The sequence below is a fragment of the Nicotiana sylvestris genome, chromosome 9 (assembly GCF_000393655.2).
Source record: "Nicotiana sylvestris chromosome 9, ASM39365v2, whole genome shotgun sequence".
Taxonomy (NCBI): Eukaryota; Viridiplantae; Streptophyta; class Magnoliopsida; order Solanales; family Solanaceae; genus Nicotiana; species Nicotiana sylvestris.
In genome coordinates this window covers 18268407-18292892 of record NC_091065.1, presented here as the reverse complement: position 1 = coordinate 18292892, position 24486 = coordinate 18268407, and the positions used below count along the sequence as shown (strand labels likewise).

General features: G+C 39.4%; 2 protein-coding genes across 2 annotated transcripts; one reads left to right on the top strand and one right to left on the bottom strand.

Moving 5' to 3' along the window:
- Positions 1-550: 550 nt before the first annotated feature.
- On the bottom strand, positions 551-898 carry LOC138877290 (uncharacterized). Its single transcript, XM_070156888.1, has one exon. The coding sequence runs from the start codon at positions 896-898 to the stop codon at positions 551-553; it is 348 nt and encodes a 115-aa protein (XP_070012989.1).
- A 19230-nt stretch (positions 899-20128) lies between these two features.
- On the top strand, positions 20129-23099 carry LOC104211650 (tryptamine 5-hydroxylase-like). Its single transcript, XM_009760741.2, has 2 exons — positions 20129-21102; positions 22351-23099. The coding sequence occupies exons 1-2, from the start codon at positions 20194-20196 to the stop codon at positions 23002-23004; spliced, it is 1563 nt and encodes a 520-aa protein (XP_009759043.1). The 5' UTR covers positions 20129-20193; the 3' UTR covers positions 23005-23099.
- The last annotated feature ends 1387 nt before the right edge of the window (positions 23100-24486 follow it).

The following is a 24486-nucleotide window of genomic DNA, read 5'->3' as shown; positions in this document are numbered from 1 at the left end:
GTAAAAGAATGGTAGATGAAACTGCAACTTCTAAGCCATTTGGTGTGCCCCGGTTTCAATTTCAGGGTAAATTGGATTTTATTTTTGGTGTGACTGAACCCCAGAGAGAGGCTGCCTATGTATCCTTTCGGAATCAAGTCAGACGTATTTCAGGCCAATCAAAAAATTTTTTTTTTTGGTAAGGTAGCCAAAGAAATGTAACCGGCTCATAAGGCTTGTGGAGAAAGTTGATAGTGTTTGGGTAGTGGGGATAAATCCTTCATCATCTCAAATGTGCCAAAATATCACCGAAGTAAACTCAAACATAGTACCTTTTGACTGCATCCGCATTCACTGCTGTTTTAGGATCATTTCCTTCAATATCGCCCAGATACAATGCTCCTCTCGGCAATATCTTCCTGATGATATATGGGCCTTTCCAATTAGGAGCAAATTTTCCTTTCGCTTCCTGGTGATGTGGCAGAATGCGCCTTAATACCAGTTGACCCACTTCAAAATTCCTGGGTCGTACTTTCTTGTTGTAAGCACGGGCCATTTTTTGTTGGTACAATTACCCGTGACAAACCGCAACCATTTGCTTCTCGTCAATCAAAGTCAGTTGCTCCAATCGAGTCTTAACCCACTCGCTATCTTCAATTCCTGCTTCGACAATGGTTCGGAGCGAAGGAATTTCTACCTCTGCTGGTATCACAGCCTCTGTCCCATAAACTAACAAGTAAGGGGTTGCCCCTACTGATGTGCGCACTGTCGTGCGATATCCCAGCAATGCGAAGGGTAACTGTTCATGCCATTGTCGGGAACTCTGGATCGCCTTCCTCAAAATCTTCTTGATGTTCTTGTTTGCTGCTTTAACAGCTCCATTGGCCTTGGGCCGATAAGGAGTGGAGTTCCTATGCATTATCTTGAACTGCTCGCATATATCTCCCATCAAGTGACTATTCAGGTTTGTTGCGTTATCTGTGATGATAGTTGCAGGAATACCGAAACGACAGATAAGATTTGAATGTACAAAATCCACCACAGACTTCTTAGTGACTGATTTGAGAGTGACAGCTTCTACCCATTTAGTGAAGTAGTCGATAGCAACCAATATGAATCTGTGTCCATTTGAGGCCTTCGGCTTGATCGGACCAATGACATCCATGCCCCAGGCAACAAATGGCCAAGGTGCAGACATGAGATGCAATTCTGTGGGAGGTGCATGAATCAAATCACCATGCACCTGGCACTGATGACACTTTCGAACGAAGCTAAAACAGTCCTTTTCCATGGTTATCCAGTAATAACCTGCTCGAAGGATTTTCTTTTCCAAAACATACCCGTTCATGTGGGGCCCGCACACTCCTGCATGTATTTTATGCATGATCTTTCCCGCTTCCTCGGTGTCAACACATCTTAACAAATTGAGGTCTGGGGTCCTTTTATATAGTACCTCACCGCTCAAAAAGAAACCTCATGCATGCCGCCTGATAGTCCTCTTTTGGTCTCCAGTAGCATGTTTGGGGTATTCTTGTGTCTTCAAGAACCTCTTGATATCATGGTACCATGGCTGTGTACGTGATCCTGCCTCGATTACATTACAGTAACCGTGTCTTTCCCTGATTTGGATTTCCAAGGGATCGACGTGGGCATTGCCTGGGTAGGGTAACATTGAAGCTAAGGTAGCAAGTGCATCTGCTAGTTCATTGTGACACCGCGGGATATACCTGAACTCTATTGATTTGAAACGCTTGCCGAGGTCCTCCACGTGCTGTCAGTAAGGAATAAGCTTGACATCCCGAGTTTCCCATTCACCTTGGGCTTGCCGGATAATCAGGTCAGAATCCCCCATAATCAATAAATCTTCAACATCCTGATCGATCGCCATATGCATGCCCATGATGCAGGCTTCATATTCAGTTGTATTGTTCGTGCAAAAGAAGCGCAGTCTAGCTATAGCAGGATAGTGCTGACCAGAGGGTGAGATCAAAATTGCCCCGATTCCTACACCTTTGGCGTTTACGGCCCCATCAAAGTACATCTTCCAAACATGAGCGTTTTCCGAGACTACTTCTACGGTGTTTATTTCTTCATCCGGAAAATAAGTATTCAACGGTTGGTATTCCTCATCAACCGGGTTCTCGGCCAAATGATCCACTAATGCCTGGGCTTTCATTGCCGTGCGGGTGACATAGACTATGTCAAATTCAGTAAGCAAGATTTGCCACTTGGCTAGTCTTCCAGTAGGCATTGGTTTCTGAAATATGTACTTCAAAGAATCCAACCTGCTTATGAGGTAAGTAGTGTGAGCTTGGAGATAATGTCTCAATTTTTTAGCAACCCACGTCAAAGCACAACACGTTCTTTCCAGCAAAGTGTACTTAGCCTCGTAGCCGGTGAATTTCTTGCTCAAGTAATAGATCGCCTGCTCCTTCTTTCCGGTTATGTCATGTTTCCCGAGGATGCAACCGAAAGAATTTTCCAAGACTGTCAGATACAAGAACAGATGTCTCTCTAGCTCTGGCGGGACCAAAACTGGGGGATTTGAAATATATTCTTTGATCTTGTCAAAAGCTTCTTGACACTCAGCCGTCCATTTGATCGATGCATCCTTCCTCAATAGCTTGAATATGGGCTCACACGTGCTAGTCAGCTGGGCAATGAATCGGCTGATATAGTTTAACCTGCCCAATAGACTCATCACGTCTTTCTTCGTTCTTGGGGGAGGTAGATCTCTGATAGATTTTATCTTTGTTGGATCTAATTCGATACCTCTTCTGCTTACTATGAAACCCAAAAGCTTGCCTGATGGGACTCCGAAAGCGCATTTGGCCGGGTTCAGCTTCAAGTCATACTTTCTCAGTCTCTCGAAGAATTTCCTCAAGTCTTGGATATGATTATCCCGAGTCTTGGACTTGACTATCACGTCGTCCACATACACCTAGATTTCTTGATGCATCATGTCATGAAAAATAGCAGTCATGGCTCTCATGTAAGTTGCCCCAGCATTCTTCAGGCCGAATGGCATAACCCGATAACAGTAAGTGCCCCAAGGTGTAGTGAAGGCAGTCTTCTCGGCGTCTTCTTCATCCATCAACACCTGATGATACCCAGCGTAACAATCTACGAAAGACTGTATCTCATGTTTGGCACAATTATCAACAAGGATGTGGATGTTGGGCAATGGGAAATTGTCTTTGGGACTCGCCCTATTCAAATCTCAATAATCCACACATACCCGAGTCTTCCTATCTTTTTTCGGCACTGGAACTACATTCGCCAACCACGTGGTGTACTGGACTACCCGAATTACTCTCGTTTTCAACTGCTTGGTGATTTCTTCTTTAATCTTGTCACTGACGTCAGTTTTGAACTTTCTCTGCTTTTGATGAACTGGAGGACAATCAGGGTGGATTGGAAATTTATGCACCACTAGGTCAACACCTAATCCTGGCATGTCATCGTATGACTAAGCAAACACATCTTTAAATTCAAAAAGGAGTTGAATTATCGAGTTTTGCGTTTTCTCGTCCGTGTGAATGCTTATTTTGGTCTCTCGGATTTCTTCAGGAGTTCCCAAATTAACCGGTTCAGTGTCATTCAGATTCGGCTTAGGTTTATTCTCAAAGTGTTCCCATTCTCGATTTATTTCCCTAAAAGCCTCTTCTTCGTCATATTCTGACTCTTGGTTCATTATTTCACAATTAAACAGCTCGTTGTGATCTGGGCGTGAAGTCCGCAAGCATGTCATATTATTTAAAGTCGCATTATTATAACTGAAAGAAAAGATAAATAACAAAAAATCAGAATAAAGGAAAAATGAGAAAACACTGATTTTTATTTCTTAGAATTTGGAAGATAACAAAGTTTATATTTCAGGAATTCAAAGCAAGAAACTGAAGGAAAAATATCCGAGTTACATCCTGGGGATAACGCGTGATGCAGGAAAGGTGGCAGGACAGGTCTACCCGGACTCCTGCCTAGTTGGGAACGGTGTGGCCTCCCAATTTCGAAGCTTGGCGTTTGGCCCCACATATAGCACCTCCGCGGTGCTTGTGCCTTCTCCCGGTTGAACCATGTGAGCTTCTCCTCTCATTGCCCCACATATCTCCTCGATCTCTTCGGCCGTGAAAACCTCATCGTCTTCTTCTTCGATGTATTTCAGTCCGACGAAAGTCTCGTATAAATCTGGCAATGGCCGAGGCAGTTTCCAACCCTCATTTTTCCTCTTCCTTGCCCACTCTTCATCTTTTGGAGTGGGTTGAAAACCTATCCCAAAAACTTTCTTAGTGGAAGGCAAGGGAATGGGTTCCGTTATTCCTTGCAGCGTTCGTCCAAGCCCTTTTCCAGGCTTGAATCTATGTCGGATCATTTCTTTAGCCACCATGATTGAGGCGTTGGACAAGAAAGGTTGGGGGCGAGGTCTTCCTTCTTCATACTGCTCTGCTAGCACAACTTCGAAAGCCTGATAAACCGTGTGCTCGCTCCCTTCCCTTGATTCAAGATATGGGATGGATGGGTCCCGATAAATAAGTTGTTCGTCTTCTCTGTGGACCACAATTTCCCATTCTTCGTATTCAAACTTCACCATTTGGTGAAGAGTGGAAGGTACAGCCCCTGCCGCATGAATCCAAGGTCTGTCGAGGAGAAAATTGTAAGACGTATCCATGTCAAGCACCTGAAAAGTTATTTCAAACTCCACCGGTCCTATAGTCAACACCAAGTCTATTTCCCCGAGGGTGTCCCTCGGGTGTCCCTCTTGACGCCATCAAAAGCCCTTACGCAGACATTATTGGGGCGGATTCTTTCGGTCACAATTTCCATTCTCTGCAGTGTGGAGAGCGGACAAATGTCAACACTTGAACCTCCATCCAACATTACCCGCTTGACGTAGTAGTCTTCGCATTTAACTGTCAGATGTAAGGCTTTGTTGTGAGCTTCTCCCTCTGGAGGTAAGTCGTTCTTGCTGAAAGAAACTTGGTTAACGGCGAAGAACCTCTCCGTCATTCGTTCCAGTTGTTCGACTGAGGTTTCAACTGGTATGTACGCTTCGTTCAGGGTCTTGAGCAAGATCTTTTGGTCGGCTGACCTCATCAGCAGAGATAGCATGGACACTTGCTCGAGGCACTTGCGTAGTTGATCCACCACTTCGTAGTCTAGCATTTTCATCTTTTGGAAGAAAGCTTCCGCTTCCTCAACGCTTACAGGTTCCTTGGGTGGGAAGCATTTCCGTGTGGCATTGTTTAACTCTTGAGTGTTCGAATACCTTCCAACGAAAGTACACTCCGGAAGTTCTCCCGTGACTTCTCTGCCTTTGTACGTAACCAACATTCTTTGATAGTTCCACGGTACTGTGGACGGGTCTGTCATTGGCTTCTGTGGTACGCGTCCGATAACCACTGGCTCATTCAGCCGAGATGGTCGAATCGTCCCCCGAACCACATAGGCCCCTTTTTGTACGTACATTGGTTTTGCCCTTTTGACTTCGAATCTTTGCGGCTTCTCTGCTCGACCTCGTGGAACGAAAAGAACTTCATTCCTCACCGGCACCATCGTCACTGTCTTTTCCTCAACCTTCTCTTCGGGCTCAACCTTGACAGTACTGACCTTCTTTTTCCCTTTCTCTAGCTTTAGGGTGGTTTTAGGCTTTTTCCCTGCATCGACGATGGCGATTATAGCTTTTAAAGCAGGATCAAATTCTTTGTCCTCGCAAATCATTCCAATCAACAGCCCGTTATTGTGAACGGGCAACGGATTGTTAGTCACATTTGGGACCACCTTGTCCCTTAGTACTATCTTTCCCTGCTCTATTAAGTTCTCGACCACCCTTCTCAAAGTCCAACAATCATTTGTATCATGCCCTTCTGCTCCTGAATGATAAGCGCACCTAACACCGGATTTGTAAGCAGGTGATGCCGGATTGTGCCTTGTCTGAGGGACTGGCTGCAGGAAACCCATCTGGACTAGCTTTAGGATCAAGGTAGAATATGGTTCACCGATGGGTGTGAAAGTCCGTCTTCTAGGTGGTTCCTGAGGGCGGAAGTTATTTTAAAGGGGCTGTGGATTATAGTGGTTCCGGTAGGGAGGCTGATTTCTGGGAGGTGGAGCTTGGCCTCGATTGGCTTGCTGTGGTGGATGGACATAGGGTTGGGTATTCATGACCATATAGGTTTGAGGAGTATAAGTCACATTTTGGTGGGGGTAGTAATGTTGTGGGGTTCTTTCTGGAAAACGGGGCCTGGGATTACGATATTCCCTCGCTTCTGAGGCTGCCATGGATGTTTCTTCATTTTTCTTTCCTCTTGCCATCCCTCCGGATCCGCTTTGGATGGCTTGGGAGGTTGCCCTTATGGCTACTTGACTTAAGATTCTACCCGTTTTCAAACCATTCTCTACCATCTCCCCGATCTTGATTGCTTCTGCGAAAGGCTTTCCCATGGCTGACATCATATTCTGGAAATAGTCTGATTCTTGAGCCTGGAGAAAAGTGGTGACCATTTCTATCTCGTCCATGGGAGGTTTTACCCTCGATGTCTGCTCGCACCATTTAATAGCATATTCTCTGAAGCTTTCTGAAGGTTTCTTCTTCAAGTTTGACAGAGAATTTCTATCTGGTGCAATGTCAATATTATACTGAAATTGTCTCACAAAATCTCTGGCGATATCATCCCATATATGCCATCGAGATATGTCTTGGTCAATATACCACTCTGAAGCTATTCCTATCAGACTTTCTCCGAAGTATGCCATCAACAATTCTTCTTTGCCGCCGGCTCCCCGCAACTAGTTGCAATACTTCTTGAGATGAGCGATGGGGTCGCCGTGCCCGTCATACTTCTCAAACTTTGGGGTTTTGAAACCCACGGGTAGGTGCACGTGAGGGAACATGCATAGATCGGTATAGGAGATACTCTTCTGTCCGCTTAAACCTTGCATGTTTTTCAAACTCTGCTCGAGGCTCCTCATTCTTTTCGCCATCTCATCTTGTTCAGCAGCTTTGGGGTCTTGATCTTGCCCAGGTGCAAAATTGTATTGAGGTTGTTGAGGACGAGTGCTGGTGATGAACCGAGTTGGTTCCAGTGAGAAGTATGGTGCTTGAAAGGTGAATGAGGATGAGTAAAAATTCGGCCTGTGTGTAGCGGGTTGTGCCACGATTGGACAGGGAGGTGCAGTGAATATGTTCGTAGCTGCATCTGTTGTTGACATCCGGGGATAAGAATCAGAGGGTGATCCAGCAGAGTGGGCTGAAATGGTCGGGTACCCGAATGGGGTAGTTGGATAACTTATGGGGACGTTGGAAGTCCCACTTGTCCTGGAGAACAACTCAGGGAACCCAGGGATTGCACTCGGTGGCTCTTTTCCGTTATTCCAGTCATCCAACATTTCCAACATGCGGAGCTGCAGGATTTTATTTTCCTCAGCAGTTGCGGATTCAGGCGTCAGGATGGCCGAGATTGAACTCTCCTCGGAGACAGGAATTGTCGGCAAAGGAATTTCTGAAGACATCTTTATGCTTCCCTTTGATCTTGTGAAGTAAGTGTGAATACTCCCTCTTGACTTAACGACGGGTAACTGAACACTTCCTTTCGACCTCGTGAAGTATGAATGTGAGGCCAGACCTCCACCGAACCAAACCACCTTTTCTAAAAACCTGGAGGACTCAGCGGCAAGCAAACGGTTAGTGTGAAACAAATAACAGATAGGTAATCGCACGTTGGGGCGTGATGCACCTATACAGTTAAGTGAATTTCTACATGTTTACAACGAAGACATGCGTCATTCCAGCTTCTCTTTAGGCTTTCCTTTATTTATAATCATTTTTTATTTTTTATTTTTTATTTTATTATTTCCTATTATTATTGTTTTCATTATTTGCAGTTAAAAATGTGACCGGATCCGATGAGGATTGCCTACGTATCACGATGTCGCATGAATCCGATCATTACGTAGTTCAAAACAGATGAGTGTAAACCATTTCTTTGAGTAGGTGCTCTATTTGATCATTACGGGCTGTCATAACCCGAGAATCCTGGAGGCATTGATTTTGCCACTGCCAAAGTTTTACTTCCATTTGGGCTAAAAGCCTGTGGCAATGTCTATTTTCAGCTCCAAGGGTTCGGGTTTGCTCAACCGTTCTGTCCACCTTTTCTTTCAGATTGGCAATGGTTTGCTCGTGATCCTTTTTCAACTGATGCAGGTACCGGTTACGCTTTTCTGTCCTTCTTGCCCAGTGTGCTTCGAGTCCTGCTATGGTATTTTCAAGATTTTCTGACTCACTCTGACACTCCTCAATCTCCATCCTTAAACCTTTTATCAATCGTTCATCCGACCGGCTCCTTTGCTGGTTATCAACATCTACCCTCATCTGTTTGATCTGGGCCCTGAGCATCTCGTTTTCCTGAGTCAACCTGTTCTTTTCTCCCAGATCGGTAGCAACTTGCACGTTGTGCTCATATTTCAGACCTTCAACTTGTTGCTTCAATTTGCTGATTTTGGCTCGATAGCCTCTTTCTTTTGCTAACCAATCCCACTGCTTTTGCGATGACTCGGCGAAATTCAGGATGTGAGGTCTTTTAGCCGGCCTTTTGTGTTCAAGTTCTCTTCTGTACCATGCAAGGTAACCTGGCGCCATTTCACTTTTGGCCCGATCCTGCACACAAGTATCTGCTTTCAAATATTGACATTCATTCCAGATCTGGCGGATTTTTGCTTCAGGAAACTGTCCGTCGGGGCTTATCTCAATTATTTGAGCACTAAGATCTTCCTCGTGTGGTACTATCTGGCACCTTCCGAGTTGTCTCAAGACTCGGCAGGGCGCGTAAGGTTGCATGCTCTTAAGTCCCATCAGTAGAAAGTGAGTTCTAGACGCTGGCATATACATGACCTCATCAACAAGCAACCATCCCAGTGTCCATTGTATTTGGATGGCAGTGAGAGTATGAAATAATGAAGTCCACGCCATAACTCCTTTGGGCAGACTGATCTTTTCGGTTCTTGTGTAAAAATCTTCTATGCAAGTTTTCTTCGAGGAATCATGGCTCAAAAGCTCGGAACGATGGCAGAGATGTTCAGTCATCCATATTTGTAGCAGCAAGTTACACCCTTCAAAGAAATTCCCCCCGGCTTTGCAGGTCGTGAGAGCTCGAAAGATATCAGATACCACCATAGGCGCGAGAGTACTATTATTCTGAGTGAGCAAAGTAATGACGACCCCGTATATTTTCAGGTCAACATTTTCGTCTTTCCTCGGAAATACCAGAAGGCCCAAAAATGTTATCATGAAAGCCACTCGTCTGTGCTCATCCCACTTCTGACGACTACCTTTGTTGCATAGATTGTTAATTTGATTATTGAGTCCTCCTATATGACCATACCTGTCGTATATGAAGCATGGATTACAAAAATTGGCGGCCAAATCTGGGTTATGGACCATCCTGGGTATCTTCAGTGAGTCTAGAAATCGATGCACCGTGATAGCTCTTGGGGCAACCAGGTATTTTTGCCTTAATGAAAGTTCAACATTTCCGATGTACCCAGCTATTTCTTCCAGAGTCGGGGTGAGTTCAAAATCGGAGAAGTGGAAAACATTGTGCGCTAGGTCCTAGTAGGTGACCAAAGCTCTTATGATATCTCCCCGAGGCTGGATTTCCAATAAACCCGTGAGACCTTTCAGATATTTCTTGACCTCATCTTGTCCTTCAGCACCTAGATCATTCCACCATAGCCGTAACTTGACAGGAATTTTAGTCATTATCGAAAAATGTTTGTTTTGCATTGTGCTCATCCTGCACATTTATTAAGGTGACTTTAAGCAAAAATGATTTGACTCAAAATTATTTTGACTATATTTTAAAAAAGAAGATCTGATTTTCGAACACGGCCTTTCAGCACTTCGGGGATGAAGATTTTAAGGCTGTGAGGGTCAACCGATCAAAAACTCTAAAAGACGACCGAAAGTGGCCGTTTTATGCAAAATCAGCCTTCTGTCGTCCCTTTCAGGAACATTTGGCTATTTTTGACAAACAATCACTTGATTTATTTATGACTTTTTTTAGTAACGAACCAACATGGGGAACACGGCCTCGCAGAGCCTCGGGGACGAGGATCTTACGGCCGTTGGGCAATTTGGTCAGGAGAATGAAAATGACCATTAATGGCCGTTTGTGCAAAGTCAGCCTTCCGGCGTCCCTCTCGGGAACATTCGGCTATTCCTGACAAGACGGCATCACCCGACTCATAAATTAAAATTCTGACATTTTGGCTAATTTTGAAAAAAGAGAAGGGGAGGTTGGACCCGATGAGGGTTGCCTACGTATCTCGCACCCTGTGAGAATCAAACCGGCGTAGTTCGGGCCGATCAGGCGTAGAGTAAATAAACTAAACCCCTTCTGAATACAATCTTTTAAAGAAAAGGAAAAAATATTTTTCTGGATTTTTATATTTTGTTTTTTTTATTATTATTATTTTTTGAGAAGAGATGAAGACTAAAGAAAAATCTTTTAAGAAAGTATTTGGACTATTAGTCTGAATTTATAAAAGATATACTACAAAAGAAACAACATTTTTTTTTAATTTTGATTTTTTCCTTTTTTTGCTTTTAAATAAATATATGTATATTTTTTTTGGATTTTGAAAGTGATTAAAAGGAATTTTTATTATATATGTTTTTTTTTTATAAATCAAACTAAAAGACCAACTTTGTTTTCATTTTTTTTTTAAGTTTCTTTTTAGAAACCGGTCAGCATGCAGATCTGAAGCAAATAAATGCGCAAAACAAACGGGATGCAGCAGGAGGGTTTTTCATTTCAGGTTGCCTGTCCTAGACAGACCCAACCCCTGTGTTGAGTCCCCTATGTCAAATGCAACATGATGCAAATAAGCGTTCCTACTAGGGATCCGGCATGAGGTTTCGTTATACTAGGTTTATAACCTGGGTATATGTTCTAGACTATGTACCCGAGCGGACAACTCGAGTCGAGGAGGGGGCTACGTACCGGGGACTCGCGAGATCGTCCGGCTTTATAACTTGTCCGACCTCTTTCTTATTTCAGGTATTAACACTAACAGAATAGGGAGTCTCGACCAGCGAGCTTCTCCCCGGAGGTAAGAAGAGAAAGGTTTCGGCGCAATTTATATACAGTTCAGATAATATCAAAGCGGTAAAAGACAACATTTAGCACGTTATGCCAAAACATGTAATAAAGATCAGATAATAAAGCCAAATATAACAATTATTCTAAGCTCGAATTCTTGAACCCTGAACCAGAGGTTCTAGGTTGACAAGTCCCCAGCGGAGTCGTCAGAGCTGTCACACCTCCTTTTTGCGCGCCTGCCCCGAAGGGTAAATGCGCGGGGGAGTTTTTCCAATTTAAGTGACAATATTCGAAATGGGATTATTTATTTAATTCAGAGTCGCCACTTGGGAAAGGTTTGGCTTTTGGTGTCCCAAGTCACCGGTTTATCTTGAATCCCAAATCGAGGAAATTTTAGACTTTTCCAAATGAAGTCTGCGAACCAGAAATTCTAAGTAAGGAATTCTGTTGACCCGAGGGAAGGTGTTAGGCACCCCCGAATCCCGTGGTTCTAGCACGGTCGCTTAAATTGTTATAATGGCTAAATATCTGATTTAAATACATGTTGTGACTTATGTGCTTTTATTAAGTTTAAACCGCTTTTATTATTATTATTATTTTTTATAGAATTGCGACGTCGTGAAAATGCATCTCGAACAACGTCGCAATCAATGCACCCGTGGTTGTCAATACATTCCGACTCCGTCGAGATTTGAATTTGGGTCACATAAATGCGCACCCGAATTTAAGAATGTAATTTAGTTAAGTCGCGCCTAAAGAGTCTAACGCGTTATTTATATTTGGGGAAGGCAGTGACATTCACTAAACAGTCCATCCCAAATTCTAAGTATTTATTATGACCAATTATTGAGGGCCCCGCACTTTGCATTTTTTATTTGGCGAGGCAAGTCTCATTATTTTTAAAAGGATAATCTTAGCATGACTACATTTTTCTATTATCTTTGTCTCTAAAAATGGAAGAAAGAAAATACATGCTAATTAAATTACATGCTTGGCCAACTCCGGACTTTTCTTAACTATCGAATTAATTATTTATGAGGCGGGGAATTTTCGTACCTTATTCCACGAGCGAACATGCTTTTAATTTGATAAAAGAAATTGCATACAAGGTAAATAGCATGCTAAGCTCACGCTAAACATCCTTCGAGTTTGAATTTAGGCGAACTTATTTAACTAGATTAATAGAATTAACTACTAGAAGCTGCTACTAATGGGATTCGAACGTGGTCCTATAAACTGCCTAAGGGATCCAATAAAGTTAAAACTCAAAAGATTAAAACTACATTGTATTCGGCAAGGTTAAAGCATTCTACCCTATACATACAACATATAGCTGAAAGGAAATCTAGTTATCAATATGCCAACTACTCGTGTATTCCACAAATTGCATGATTATATCATTCGTACAACCAAACAACTGTAAATCACAATACTTAAACAGACTAAGCTTCAGTTAAGTACGAAAACTACCTACTGTATTATGCTATTGAGTTACAACCTAGCAAGTTACACAAATCTAACAACATTTAACAAAAGCTGTAATTACTGCAGCAAATGATTAAACTTCTTCGCATCTTTTATTTCATGTTTTCACTGTTACAACAATGTGAAATTCTAGTGTGTACCTGGATGTTGAAACGCAAAGAAGAAGAAGAAGGTAGAGAAGTCAGCAGCAGTAACAAAGAATAGCAGCAACAACAACAAACACAGCAGCAGTAGCACCCCCAGGCAGAATAAACCAGCAGTAACTCAATGAAACAGTACCCAATATCCATGTAAAAGACTCAAAAAGGCTCAGTTGAGACCCAAGAAATTCCAATGTTAATCAACAGGTAATAGGTGAATCCGACACAATAATGGAACACAGTTTCTGATTTTCAAACACTCAAAGGGAGGAACCTAAGTTTTGACAGAACAAATAGCAGTGTTAATGCTAATTTCCGACAGAGAAAAGGGTGAGGAAAAACAGAATTTTCAGCTTCAATGAAGCAGCCCTGGATTTTCTTTTTCTCTCCCCTAAGTTCTTAATGTGTGTCCTTTTTCTCCCAAAAAAAACTCCTCCTGTCTGCTTTCAGAACTCTCCCTTCTCTATCTTTTTTGATCTCTTTTCTCTCTTTTCTCTGAACTCCTCGCTGTCCCCCCTTAAAACTAGTGGAAACCTCCTCTTTTATACCCTAGAATCAATCTATCCACCAGCCTGTTAAACAATTCAAACTCCCCCCATGTTCTCCTCCTATTTTTCCACTCACAGACTAAAAGAAAAGCCCTTCCCATCAGATTCCCCTGACAGCCCCCTTTTTTGTTGTTTAAAGTGACCTATCTTTTGTTCAATTAGCAAAGCATGGGCAGCAGGAATATACCCTGACAACACATGCTGTCCAATTAACCCTAATTTATTAACAACTGACAATGCACATGTTGTCCACACGGGGACAAAATTCAATTTCAATTGAAACTTTGAAATCTATGTTAAACCGCAGCTATAAACAATCCTTAAATGATTTCTGACTCAACTAACAGATTAACAAATAATTGTAATCAATTCTCAACTGATTCAAACAATGCCTTAGCAAGAATTTAAACAGCATGGGTCAGATTACTATCATTCCAAACTAAAGCTAATCGACGACGTATATCGAATCGACTATGTGAATTACAATACGCACAATCAATAGCAAATGAATCCAAGTCGAACAGTATTAACAGGGGGTTCAAATTGCACTGACAAAACACAGTTAAACCCGAAACTAATTAATCGACCAAATTCATTTTCAATCGATTGTATAGTTTACACACATACACCCAATCAGTAAAAATAGAGAAAAACTCGACCAAATAAAAGGGTCTCATGAAGACGGAGGGGATTGAAAGAACATGTCAGGAATATCAAACAAATTAATTAAACATGTTGACAAACTAAACTAACATTATTAGATGAAGAAAGTATACATATGCAACCTCATTATTCATTAATTATTCAACTACATCTTTATACGAAGAAAGAAAAATTATATTCAACCACAAATCTAAACAGGAGGAATTCAACAAGAACAGTTGTTCTTACACAAGAACTACTGGTTCATCTTGTATTCGTCTCTCTTCTGCTTTGACTACAATTGCACTTTGGTATTGCTGAGTTTTCAATCTGCTACTGGGTTATGCTACTGGTTGTTACTGGTTTGCGGTGTTGCTGGACCTGCTGTTGCTGTAGTATTATTGCTGTAAAACAAACGTTTAAACAACAATAGAAAAGAAAAAAGGAACTCACTCTGAAAGCTTAACAACAGACGACCCCAGCTTTGACCGGATTTGCCCATTTTGGGGTCGAACAGACTTTAATCAAGGTGTTCTCAGACGAGAACACTTCGATTAAGGTCTATTAGACCCCAACCATTCGTTTAAACTGATCGGATTCCCACAGTTCTTGTGTTCTAGGGTTCGAACAGTCAGATTTGAGGTTTTGGGACTTGTGGGTAGATTCGGACCAAACCAAGCTTGGTTTAGTCACGAGTGAGGCTAGGGTAATGGCTGGTGTGAATCTGAGGTGGGTTGGTGTAGATCGGGGTTTTGCTCGAACCTTCAAATGAATATTCGAGATGATGGGGATGATTCGAAGCAATGAGATAACAGATCCATGTTCAGGGTGGTGAGGTGCATCAGGGGTGTTACTTTGGTGGTCACCGGCGTTGTTGCCGCCGGGTTTACGGTGAGAGTGCACAGGGGCAGCTAGGGTTTGGGAGGTTTGGGTTGGGGTTTGGGTTTGGGACGATGAAAGGGGGTGTTCGGATGGGGGTGTGGGGTAAGGTTTGGGGTTTATATACGTAGTGGGTGGTTAGATCCTGGCCGTTGGATGAAGTGAGATTGAGGGCCAGGATCTTTCAACTAATGAGGAACGGTGTCGTTCCAACTAAAAGGGGGTTGGGTTGGTCCGGGGTTGAACGGGTCGGGTTTAAATGTGGGTATGGAGATGTGATCTTGGTCGTTGATCATTCTGAGATCAACGGCCCAGATCAAGAATGATTAAAACGACGTCGTTTGGATGCCCCTGAGGCCAACTAATCTGGACCGGGCAAAGCAATGTTTTTGGGCCTGATTTTGGGTCCAATTTAATGGCCCAAATCCGATTTTAACTCATTTCTTTTTCCTTCTTCTAATTTTTTATTTAAATAAAATTCCTAACTAAATTGTACAATCAAAATAAAACCATACAAATATTAATTAATACTCAAACAACAATTATCACTCACATTAAACATCTAATTAAAATAAAATCACTTAATGACAACAAAATAGAATAAAAGATGCATATTTTTGTGATTTTTCCTTTTAAAACCAAATTATAGTTTGATCAATTCCTAATAGTAGAATGACATCCTAAACTCACATGCGACATATATTTTGTATTTTGTTCGACAAAACTAAACAATCACAAACCAAACTACAACTAACTGCCAAAAGTGCCACGTAAACTTCAAAAATTGTATAACAAAACCATTTGTTTTTATTTTTTGATTTCTTTTGGAGTAATTGTCGTGTAAACAAAAATCACGTGCTCACAAATTGTGTTTGAATCTTTTCTCAAACTGACATGCAAAATTTAAGAGAAAGAACTCAAAAAAACAAAAACAAAATCACAACCAAAACATAGGGGAAGAACTTGATGAAAACGGTGATAAATGACGGCTGGGGATGAACTTGATGAAACCTATAGATATACATAAATATTATTTCTCGTAAGTATTGTTATTGATATATTTTGAGACAAATAAGTCATAGGCAAGAAATAAAAATAAATAGAAGGAAAATAACTCGTAGGAACTCTGATATATCAACTTCTTGGATCCATCTTTTCCGGTAATTTTTAATTTCCGACACCAAAAAGCATGAAATGATAATAACAGAAACTACTTAGAGTTAAGTTAAAATTAAGGCACAAAATGGTTCCTGCAAACCTTGAATAGCATTTTCTACATATGGGCAATTTAGATAAAAGGATCTAATTATATACTATGAAACAAAGCTGAGTAAACCTTGCAAAAAGATTATCAAGGCAAGAAGAGAAAATATTTTTAATTGTTAATTCTTTCGTAAAATTTCTATAAGTTTTCCTCATTTTGTAAATGTCCCAGAAAATTTTGTAAGTCTCCTATCTTCTATTTTGTTTGAAAATTTGTCTGTTACAATACAAATTAAAATAAAATATTACATCATCATATCATAGTATGTGATATAGCCATCAAAAGTTAAACAACCATTTTGTCCTTCATACAAGAACAACTTTTATGACATTTTTGTACCGAACGAGAAGTTTTATTTTGTGTCTCATACAACTGACACTAGTTGTATGAGACTCTTTTTTGTCTCACAAATTTGTGGACCCCAATCTTACACTTCTGGGTCCACAAAACTGTGACACAAAAAAGTTATCTCATACAACTAATGTTAAAACTATCAGACAAGATCGAGTATGGAATACCAAATCAAAATCTACTTAGTTCTCTTAAAACTAAATTAATAATATTAAAATGTAAAATAGTATAAGACAAAAAAAAAAAAAAGAGAAAATCTTTGATCTTCAGCCAAAACAATGGAGCTGGGCTTGTAATTAGGACGGCTGCACTCACAACTCACAAATGCACATACTTCTTGATCCTTTCTACTTCACTTGTTGCCACCGTGTAAAGCTTTTGAATCACGCCGAAATCCTGCAAATTCACAAATAGAAAAACCATCACAAACTTCACATTTTTCAAAGTAAAAACGCTTAAAATTCTTATACATATGTACCGTATCGCTCAAAATTACTACTATATACTATTACTATAGTTTTCACTTCATTCTTTCAATACATGTATTTAGTTAAAAACTTCACATTTTTCAAAGTAAAAACTCTTAAAATTCGTACATCTGTACCTATCGCTCAAAATTACAACTTTAATAATATTACCATAGTTTTCACTTCGCTCTTTCAAACATACCTTATGAAATTTCTAGTTAATTTTCAGATGACTTCGCCACAATATAAAGTTAAATTTTCTCTTTAGTTAGCTATGGTAGCAGTTGACATCATTTCTCTAGTCAAGACGGTGAATGGAGGTGATAGTTGTGTGTTGTGACGTCTATATACGAATAATCATCGTCTTATTAAGGTATTGAAAAATCAATGGCTTTGATAACTGGTACAGTCTCCAGGGCAATTAAATGAGTATCATAAAAGATTAGAAAAATGAATACCTACGTTTCTAGTTTGCTGGAACATTCTCTAATGGTATCAGATCAACACCTGAATTTGCAAGAACATGAACTTTTGTGGTAAAACTATTTTCAGAGCTCTTACAGTGATCGCATGACATCCTCTTTTTTTTTTTTTGGTTTCCACCCGTTGATCGGTACTCACATTGATCGCATTCTCCATTACAAAGGAAATATGAATATTAATACTATTTGTACTATGCATAGCTTGGTTAATATGATATGTTTTATTTGTTCCTCGCATATATATTCCTTCAATCTCATTCTATGTTTTAAGTATGTACTCATTTTGTTTCTTTTATCCGTTCATTTTGTAAAATTAAGGGAGACAAGAAGGGTGGTACTTTTTTTTTTTTTTTTTTTTGGTATTGTCGAACATGTACGAAAAACAAATACCTTCAACTTTAATTTGTCGACATTAGACGAGTAAACATACACATGGAGGATAAGATGAAAAAAATTCGTACACAAGGCGAGATAAGTACGATATAACACATGATCATGATGTATTGACTTCATTGCTTCTATTTTTGAGGATTTCTTTTGGGTATGGTTCATTTGTTCGCCAAATAAGATTTAAATTCATCATTTGTTAGGAACTTGAATTTTTCCCTTTGACTTTTATTTTATTACCCAAAAAATTCTTTAGTGATTTTATGTGATTTTTATAAAGTTTATGTTCATTGACATATGAGATACATGTGCAACGAGTGTGTCGAGATACTAGTTATTCCAAAAATACTAATATAATCTCTTATGGTAAAAAAGCCGAAGCACATAATACTTTATTTTAAAATATAAAACTTTTCCTATTTATAGTTTCTAATTAATGAGGTAATCCTTATTATGTGAGTATTGTTTTTGGGCAGTAAGAAACTTTAATTTAACATTTTCGTCCAATGAAAATCTTGCCAAATAAGTACAAGTATCATAAAACACTGATAAAACTGAAAAAACAACTGAATCTAAAAAAAAAAAAGCCTCACTGTTACGATATATATAGTGCCGTTCTTAATTATATTTATAAATTAATTTGTTTCCTTGAAAAATTAAGAATTATTTCATTTAAAAAAATATAACTAATCTTTCTTTGTTATACTTAACCACGTAAACAAATATTTTATTCCTTCAACAATACATATATTATCAAGATACTAGTGGTAGATGGCATGTCGGGGAGGGCCGGAATCTGGGAACCAAAACGCCGGAAGCTGGGAAAAATTCAACGGAATAGTGGCCGACTTTGAGCAAGAATGATGTCGTACTATAATTCCATATATTTTGACGCTATTTACTCTACTTGCTTGTTGTTTGGATGCTAATTTGTGCGATAATTAAACTTAATAGAGCTTATTTCACGTGTAGGAATGCTTGGACATGAATTGGAGAAAAGTTTGCACGAAATGGTACCTCAGAGCTACAAAATGGAGCGATAAAAGAAGATGTGCAAGGCAATGAAAAGTCATGGCTATAGACAGTGCAAGGCCTTGTCCAGGGCACTGTCATTGGCGCCCCTAACAGTGCCTTGCGCAGAAACATTGGCACCCCTGATAGTGCCTTGCGCAGAAATGTTGGCGCCTCTCACTGTGCCTCACGCCGACGATGCTACCCTAGCCAATTTTATTTCCTCATTATTTTTGAACATGTAGACTTCGGCCTCAACCCTACAAATACCTCTTAAAGTTAGTTTTGAAGGGTTAGACATCATTAGAGAGGGGATTCGACCCAAGGAGGCACGAACACGCTAGGAGCAAGGCGGGGAATTCTTCTACGAGTTTTTCACTTTCTTCTTCCTATTTTCATTATTGGTTATGAATTCTAGTATTGTAGTTTTGCATACTATTATGAATAGCTAATTTGTTATCTAGGGTTTTGATGGAACCTTTTATAAGATAAATTCTCATTCTATTTTTATATAATTGAACCATTAGATTTTTCCACTTGTTCAACTGCGTATTTACTGCTATTGATTGAATGACCATCAATTGATTGTGCCTATTTAGTGTGTATTGCTTGAGAGAGAGGGTATATATGTAAGTAGTTGTTGAACAACATCACTCCTAACGTACGTGAGAGATCAATATGGAAGGTTTAAGGCATGATTAGAGATAACTAAACCTTGGTGTGATCACAGTGAGCGGTGAATTAGTTCCAGCTAGCGTAGTTCGAGAGAATATGTCTAATAAATTGTAGTAGTTGCTCGAGAGAACGACATCAGAAGTACTCACGATCGGTAGAGAATACTTAGACGAAATTATAGAAGACGTAGCGGGAATGATTCCGACAATTGGGGAAATCATAAACTCTAGACCTCCTTAATCTTTTTATCCAAAACCTTAGTATCTTTAGTTGTTAATTTACTGTTTTAATTTGCTAGTTAATTAATAAGAAAAGAGAATCTTGATATTTATAAATTAAGAAATGTTCGAGCTTGTATTCTTAGTGATACTTAACAATTACATCAAAACCTTAGTTGTCTGTGAGATTCGACTCCTGACTTTTAGACCGGATTATATTTACAGCGACTGCTTATTCTTTTTAGGACTAGAGTTAGGGCGATCAAACAAGGATCCACTTACTTCACCAACGGAGAAGAATCCATCCGCTGGTGATGTTATCACTCTCGTATCTCATCTTGATTTACGCAGCTGCCTGGATGTGGAGTTAGGACAAGACAAAAGTCCAAGTTATAAGCTCAGCTTTACTGCCCAACAACCCCCAATATATTTATTATGTACAAAATCCCATAAGTCCCACATCGCTCTCGTCAAATTAAAGTCTTCCTCGTATCAGAAAACACCACTTTCAACTAAGCTATTCTTATGAATCAACACCATCACTAACAATCCAAATAGGAAGAAGAACAAAAATGGAAGATCCAACACTACTGCAAGTTCTTATCATCACACTTTCTTCTATTGCCCTTGCCACCTTTCTCTTTCACAAAATCCTACGTCGTCGTCGACCAACAAGTACACCACCGTCTCCACCGGCGCTCCCCGTAATCGGTCACCTCCATCTCCTCACCGACATGCCCCACCACACCTTCACCCAACTCTCTCAAAAACTCGGCCCGATCATCTACCTTCAACTCGGCCAAATCCCCACTATAATCATCTCCTCTCCTCAACTCGCCGAACTCATCCTCAAAACCCACGACCACATCTTCTCCAGCCGCCCACAGCTCATTGCTGCTCAATACCTCTCCTTCGGTTGCTCTGACGTCACCTTTTCCCGTTACGGTCCGTACTGGCGTCAAGCTAGAAAAATCTGCGTCACCGAACTGCTCAGTTCAAAACGAGTTAACTCGTTCCACTACATAAGAGATGAAGAAATAAACCGCATGTTACGAGTTATCTCGACTCACTCTGACTGTGAACTCGACATGAGTTCGATTTTCTTTACTGTTGCGAATGATATTTTGTGCAGGGTAGCATTTGGGAAGAGATTTATGGACGGATTGAAAGAGAAGAAGGAGAAGGATTTGGTGAGTGTGTTGACGGAGACGCAGGCACTGTTAGCGGGGTTTTGCGTAGGGGATTTTTTCCCAAATTGGGAATGGATTAACTCAGTGAGTGGGATGAAGAGGAGATTGATGAGAAATTTGAAGGATTTGAGAAGGGTTTGTGAGGAGATTATAGAAGAGCATGTGAAAAGGAGAAATGAATATTGCGGTGATTTGGGGAAGGAAGACTTTGTTGATGTATTGCTGAGAGTCCAGAAAAGAGATGATCTTGAAGTCCCTATCACTGACGACAACCTTAAAGCTCTTGTTTTGGTATTTATTACACTACTCTCTTTTTTCCCAATTTATTTTTATCGCTATTTTTTAACATATCTTTTAAATATTTTATATTTTTAATTGTTATTAACTTATACTCCTTTCGGTGTAATTGATTTTGTGGTTGTTTTTACCATAAAGAAGAATTAATTAACAATGAAATTGACAATATTAACCTTAATTTGTTCATTGAAAATATAACAAATACTCCTGCCCTCTTTATTTCAAGGACAACTTTAGAAAAATAAAGTTAATTTCTTTTTTATATTTGAAAAGTTAAATATTATGGACCACGAAAAAAGGTTAAAAATTCAATTAAGGTGGACCGAGGGTGTATTACTTTATGTTGTTTTTAAATACTTAAAAAAAATTTGAAAAAACATTATATTTTATATTTGAATTCGCGATTAAAATTAATAAGTTTAACCTTGAAATCTTTTCATCACATAAGTTTGGCGTGAAGGTTCTCTTTTTAGTTTAACTTTTCCACTCAAAGTTTAGGTTAAAATTGGCTGCAATAGACTGTCTATAATAATCCTGATTTTGGTAACATGCAATATGATATAATATTCTATTATTATCGATTAAAATATACAAATAACATAAAAGTTTTCTACATTGTTACTCCCTTTATTCCAGTTTATGTATACCTATTTCTTTTTTGGTCCGTTCAAAAAAGAATGACCCCAATCTAAATTTGGTAACAATTTAGTTTAAACTTACAATTCTACCCTTAATGAGAAGCTTTTATAACTATCACAAATACTCTGACCCCTTTTTGACTTGTTTAGGACCACAAATTACAAAGTTTTCATTTTTTGTTAAACTCTGTGCTCAGTCAAACATGCTCACATAATTGGAACGGAAGGAGTAATATATATAAAGTAAATTCATTTGTATATAGAAGATCAATTTTATTAAAATTTAGAAAATAAATCGAACTAAAGTAATTCCTAACTTTCAATTAAAACTTGATATTTGAGAAACTTCACATAAAATGCAATTAGCCTCACATCAAAATGGTCAAGAAATATATTTTTGAATGTTGGTTAATTTTGTTCACTTAATTTGAATCTCGAAAAGCAGAACGTACCAAATATTTTGGACCAATACTATAAGCTTCTCTACCTACTTGCTTTAGTTAATAATTGGTGCTCTCAATATACAAAGACAAGTTGAATATCATAGAGCATATTGGAGCGCAAGACTCTTCAGCTACTAACACAGTTATTATTGACTTAACAGGATATGTTCGTTGCTGGAACAGATACAACATCAGCTACACTGGAATGGACAATGACAGAGTTGGCTAGGCATCCAAGTGTTTTAGAAAAGGCACAAAATGAAGTAAGGAAAATTGCAGGCAACAGGGGAAAGGTGGAGGAGTCTGATCTTCAACACCTACATTACATGAAAGCAGTAATAAAGGAGACCATGCGACTGCATCCACCCGTCCCCCTTCTAGTACCTCGAGAATCCATGGAGAAATGCACTCTCGATGACTACGAAATACCTGCAAAAACTAGGATCTTAATCAACACCTATGCCATTGGAAGGGATCAAGAATCTTGGACGAGTCCTTTAGAGTACAATCCTGAACGGTTTATGGACAAGGATATCGATTTCAGGGGACAAGATTTCAGGTTCCTACCATTTGGCGGAGGTAGAAGAGGTTGTCCAGGTTACGCTCTTGGACTAGCAACTATAGAGCTCTCATTGGCTCGCTTGTTGTATCATTTTGATTGGAAATTGCCTCCTGGAATAGCAGCTCAAGATGTCGACTTGTCAGAGATTTTTGGACTGGCTACTAGGAAAAGAGTGGCTCTGAAGCTTGTTCCAACCATCAACAGGCTCTACGCATCTGGAGAAGAGGATGATCTGCAGTTTGCCACTCTCTGATTATTATTGTTTTCCTTTAATTTGGGAACTTTACGTAGTCTGGTAATGTATAATTAGGCTCAATTGTGATTTGCTATATATGTACGGTTGTTCAAGGGTGACTTTAATTTGTAACATTTGTATTAAGAGTTTCCACAAATAATTCTACTACAAACAAATACAAAATAGAAAAGTAGAATTCCGCTTAACATCAGTGCTCACTAACGACTAACGTGGAGTCTGGAAACCAAAGTAACACAAAATGCAACAAGAAAAAACAAAATAACGTGGAAAAAAAAGGAAAGAACCAAACTAGGTATGCCCATGTCTTCTATGCGCTATACCCTCATGGTTAATCGTGGCGGATTTAGAGTATAGTTACTACTTTACTGAGTTCCTAGAAACCCAATAACTTTTGCGTAGATCTTGTATTTCTATTAAAAAATTCATTAAATATCTAACTATGAACCCAGTTATTATTGTATATTAATTTGAGATTACGACTGGAACCCATAAACTTTAAATTCTGGATTCACCTCTGATGGCTAAACGCCCAAGCTAACAAACGTTTGGTCAAATAGGATATTTGGAGAAATTGATTTTTGGATTATTGGGAGAGATTGTCTTTGTGGTTTGATAGCTCTGCTTGTTTTTAAAACAACCGATGATGGATTCATTTATGTTTTTATCCTCGCACTGCTTTTCCCCACCTGCCTCCCACATTTCATTAGCAACTTTGTCATTGTCCAGGTGTAAAAGTACCAATTTAATTTATGGTTAAATATTGCTACAATGAATAACACGCACTAAAAATAAATAACGCAATAACTCAGAGGATTAAAATTACCTATTCCCTCTATCCCAATTTACGTGATATTCTTTACTTTTTAGTCGGTCCCTAAGAGAATAATAATTTTCTATTTTGGTAACAATTCAAATTTAAATTTTCTTTTTTGCCCTTCATGAAATGATTTCTAGCTGCAATTTTATGATTTAATTTAGACCAAAAATTTAAAAAGTTTTCCTTTATTTCTTAAACTCAGTCAAACATTCACATAAATGAAGACAGAGTGAATAGTATTTTTCCTTCAGTAAATAATTTCGCTAAGATAATGGAATAAATGTACCAAATGGTCAAAAATTAAGTCAGTTGATATTGAAAGTTGAACCTTGAATTCAAATTTCAAAGTCTAAATTACCGGTTGAGACTTTATTTATTGAAACTTGATAATTGACTGAGTTAAAACTTAATTAAGAAATGGGACTGAAAGAAATGAAGTTGTGTGTGAGAAATGTGGACAAATCACCGGCAAATTTGTTCTCCGGCGGCGCACAGGAAACATCTCGAACCTCTCTCAGCTCAATCTCTGTTTCAATCACATCTCCGGCGAAATTCTGGCGAGTCCCCGACGGGCTACACCAACTTCACTGTCTTCGGCTTGAATGATCGAGAAAGAGTGAAAAAGAAATTATGTTCTAAATTTTAAGATAGGTTCTGACTCC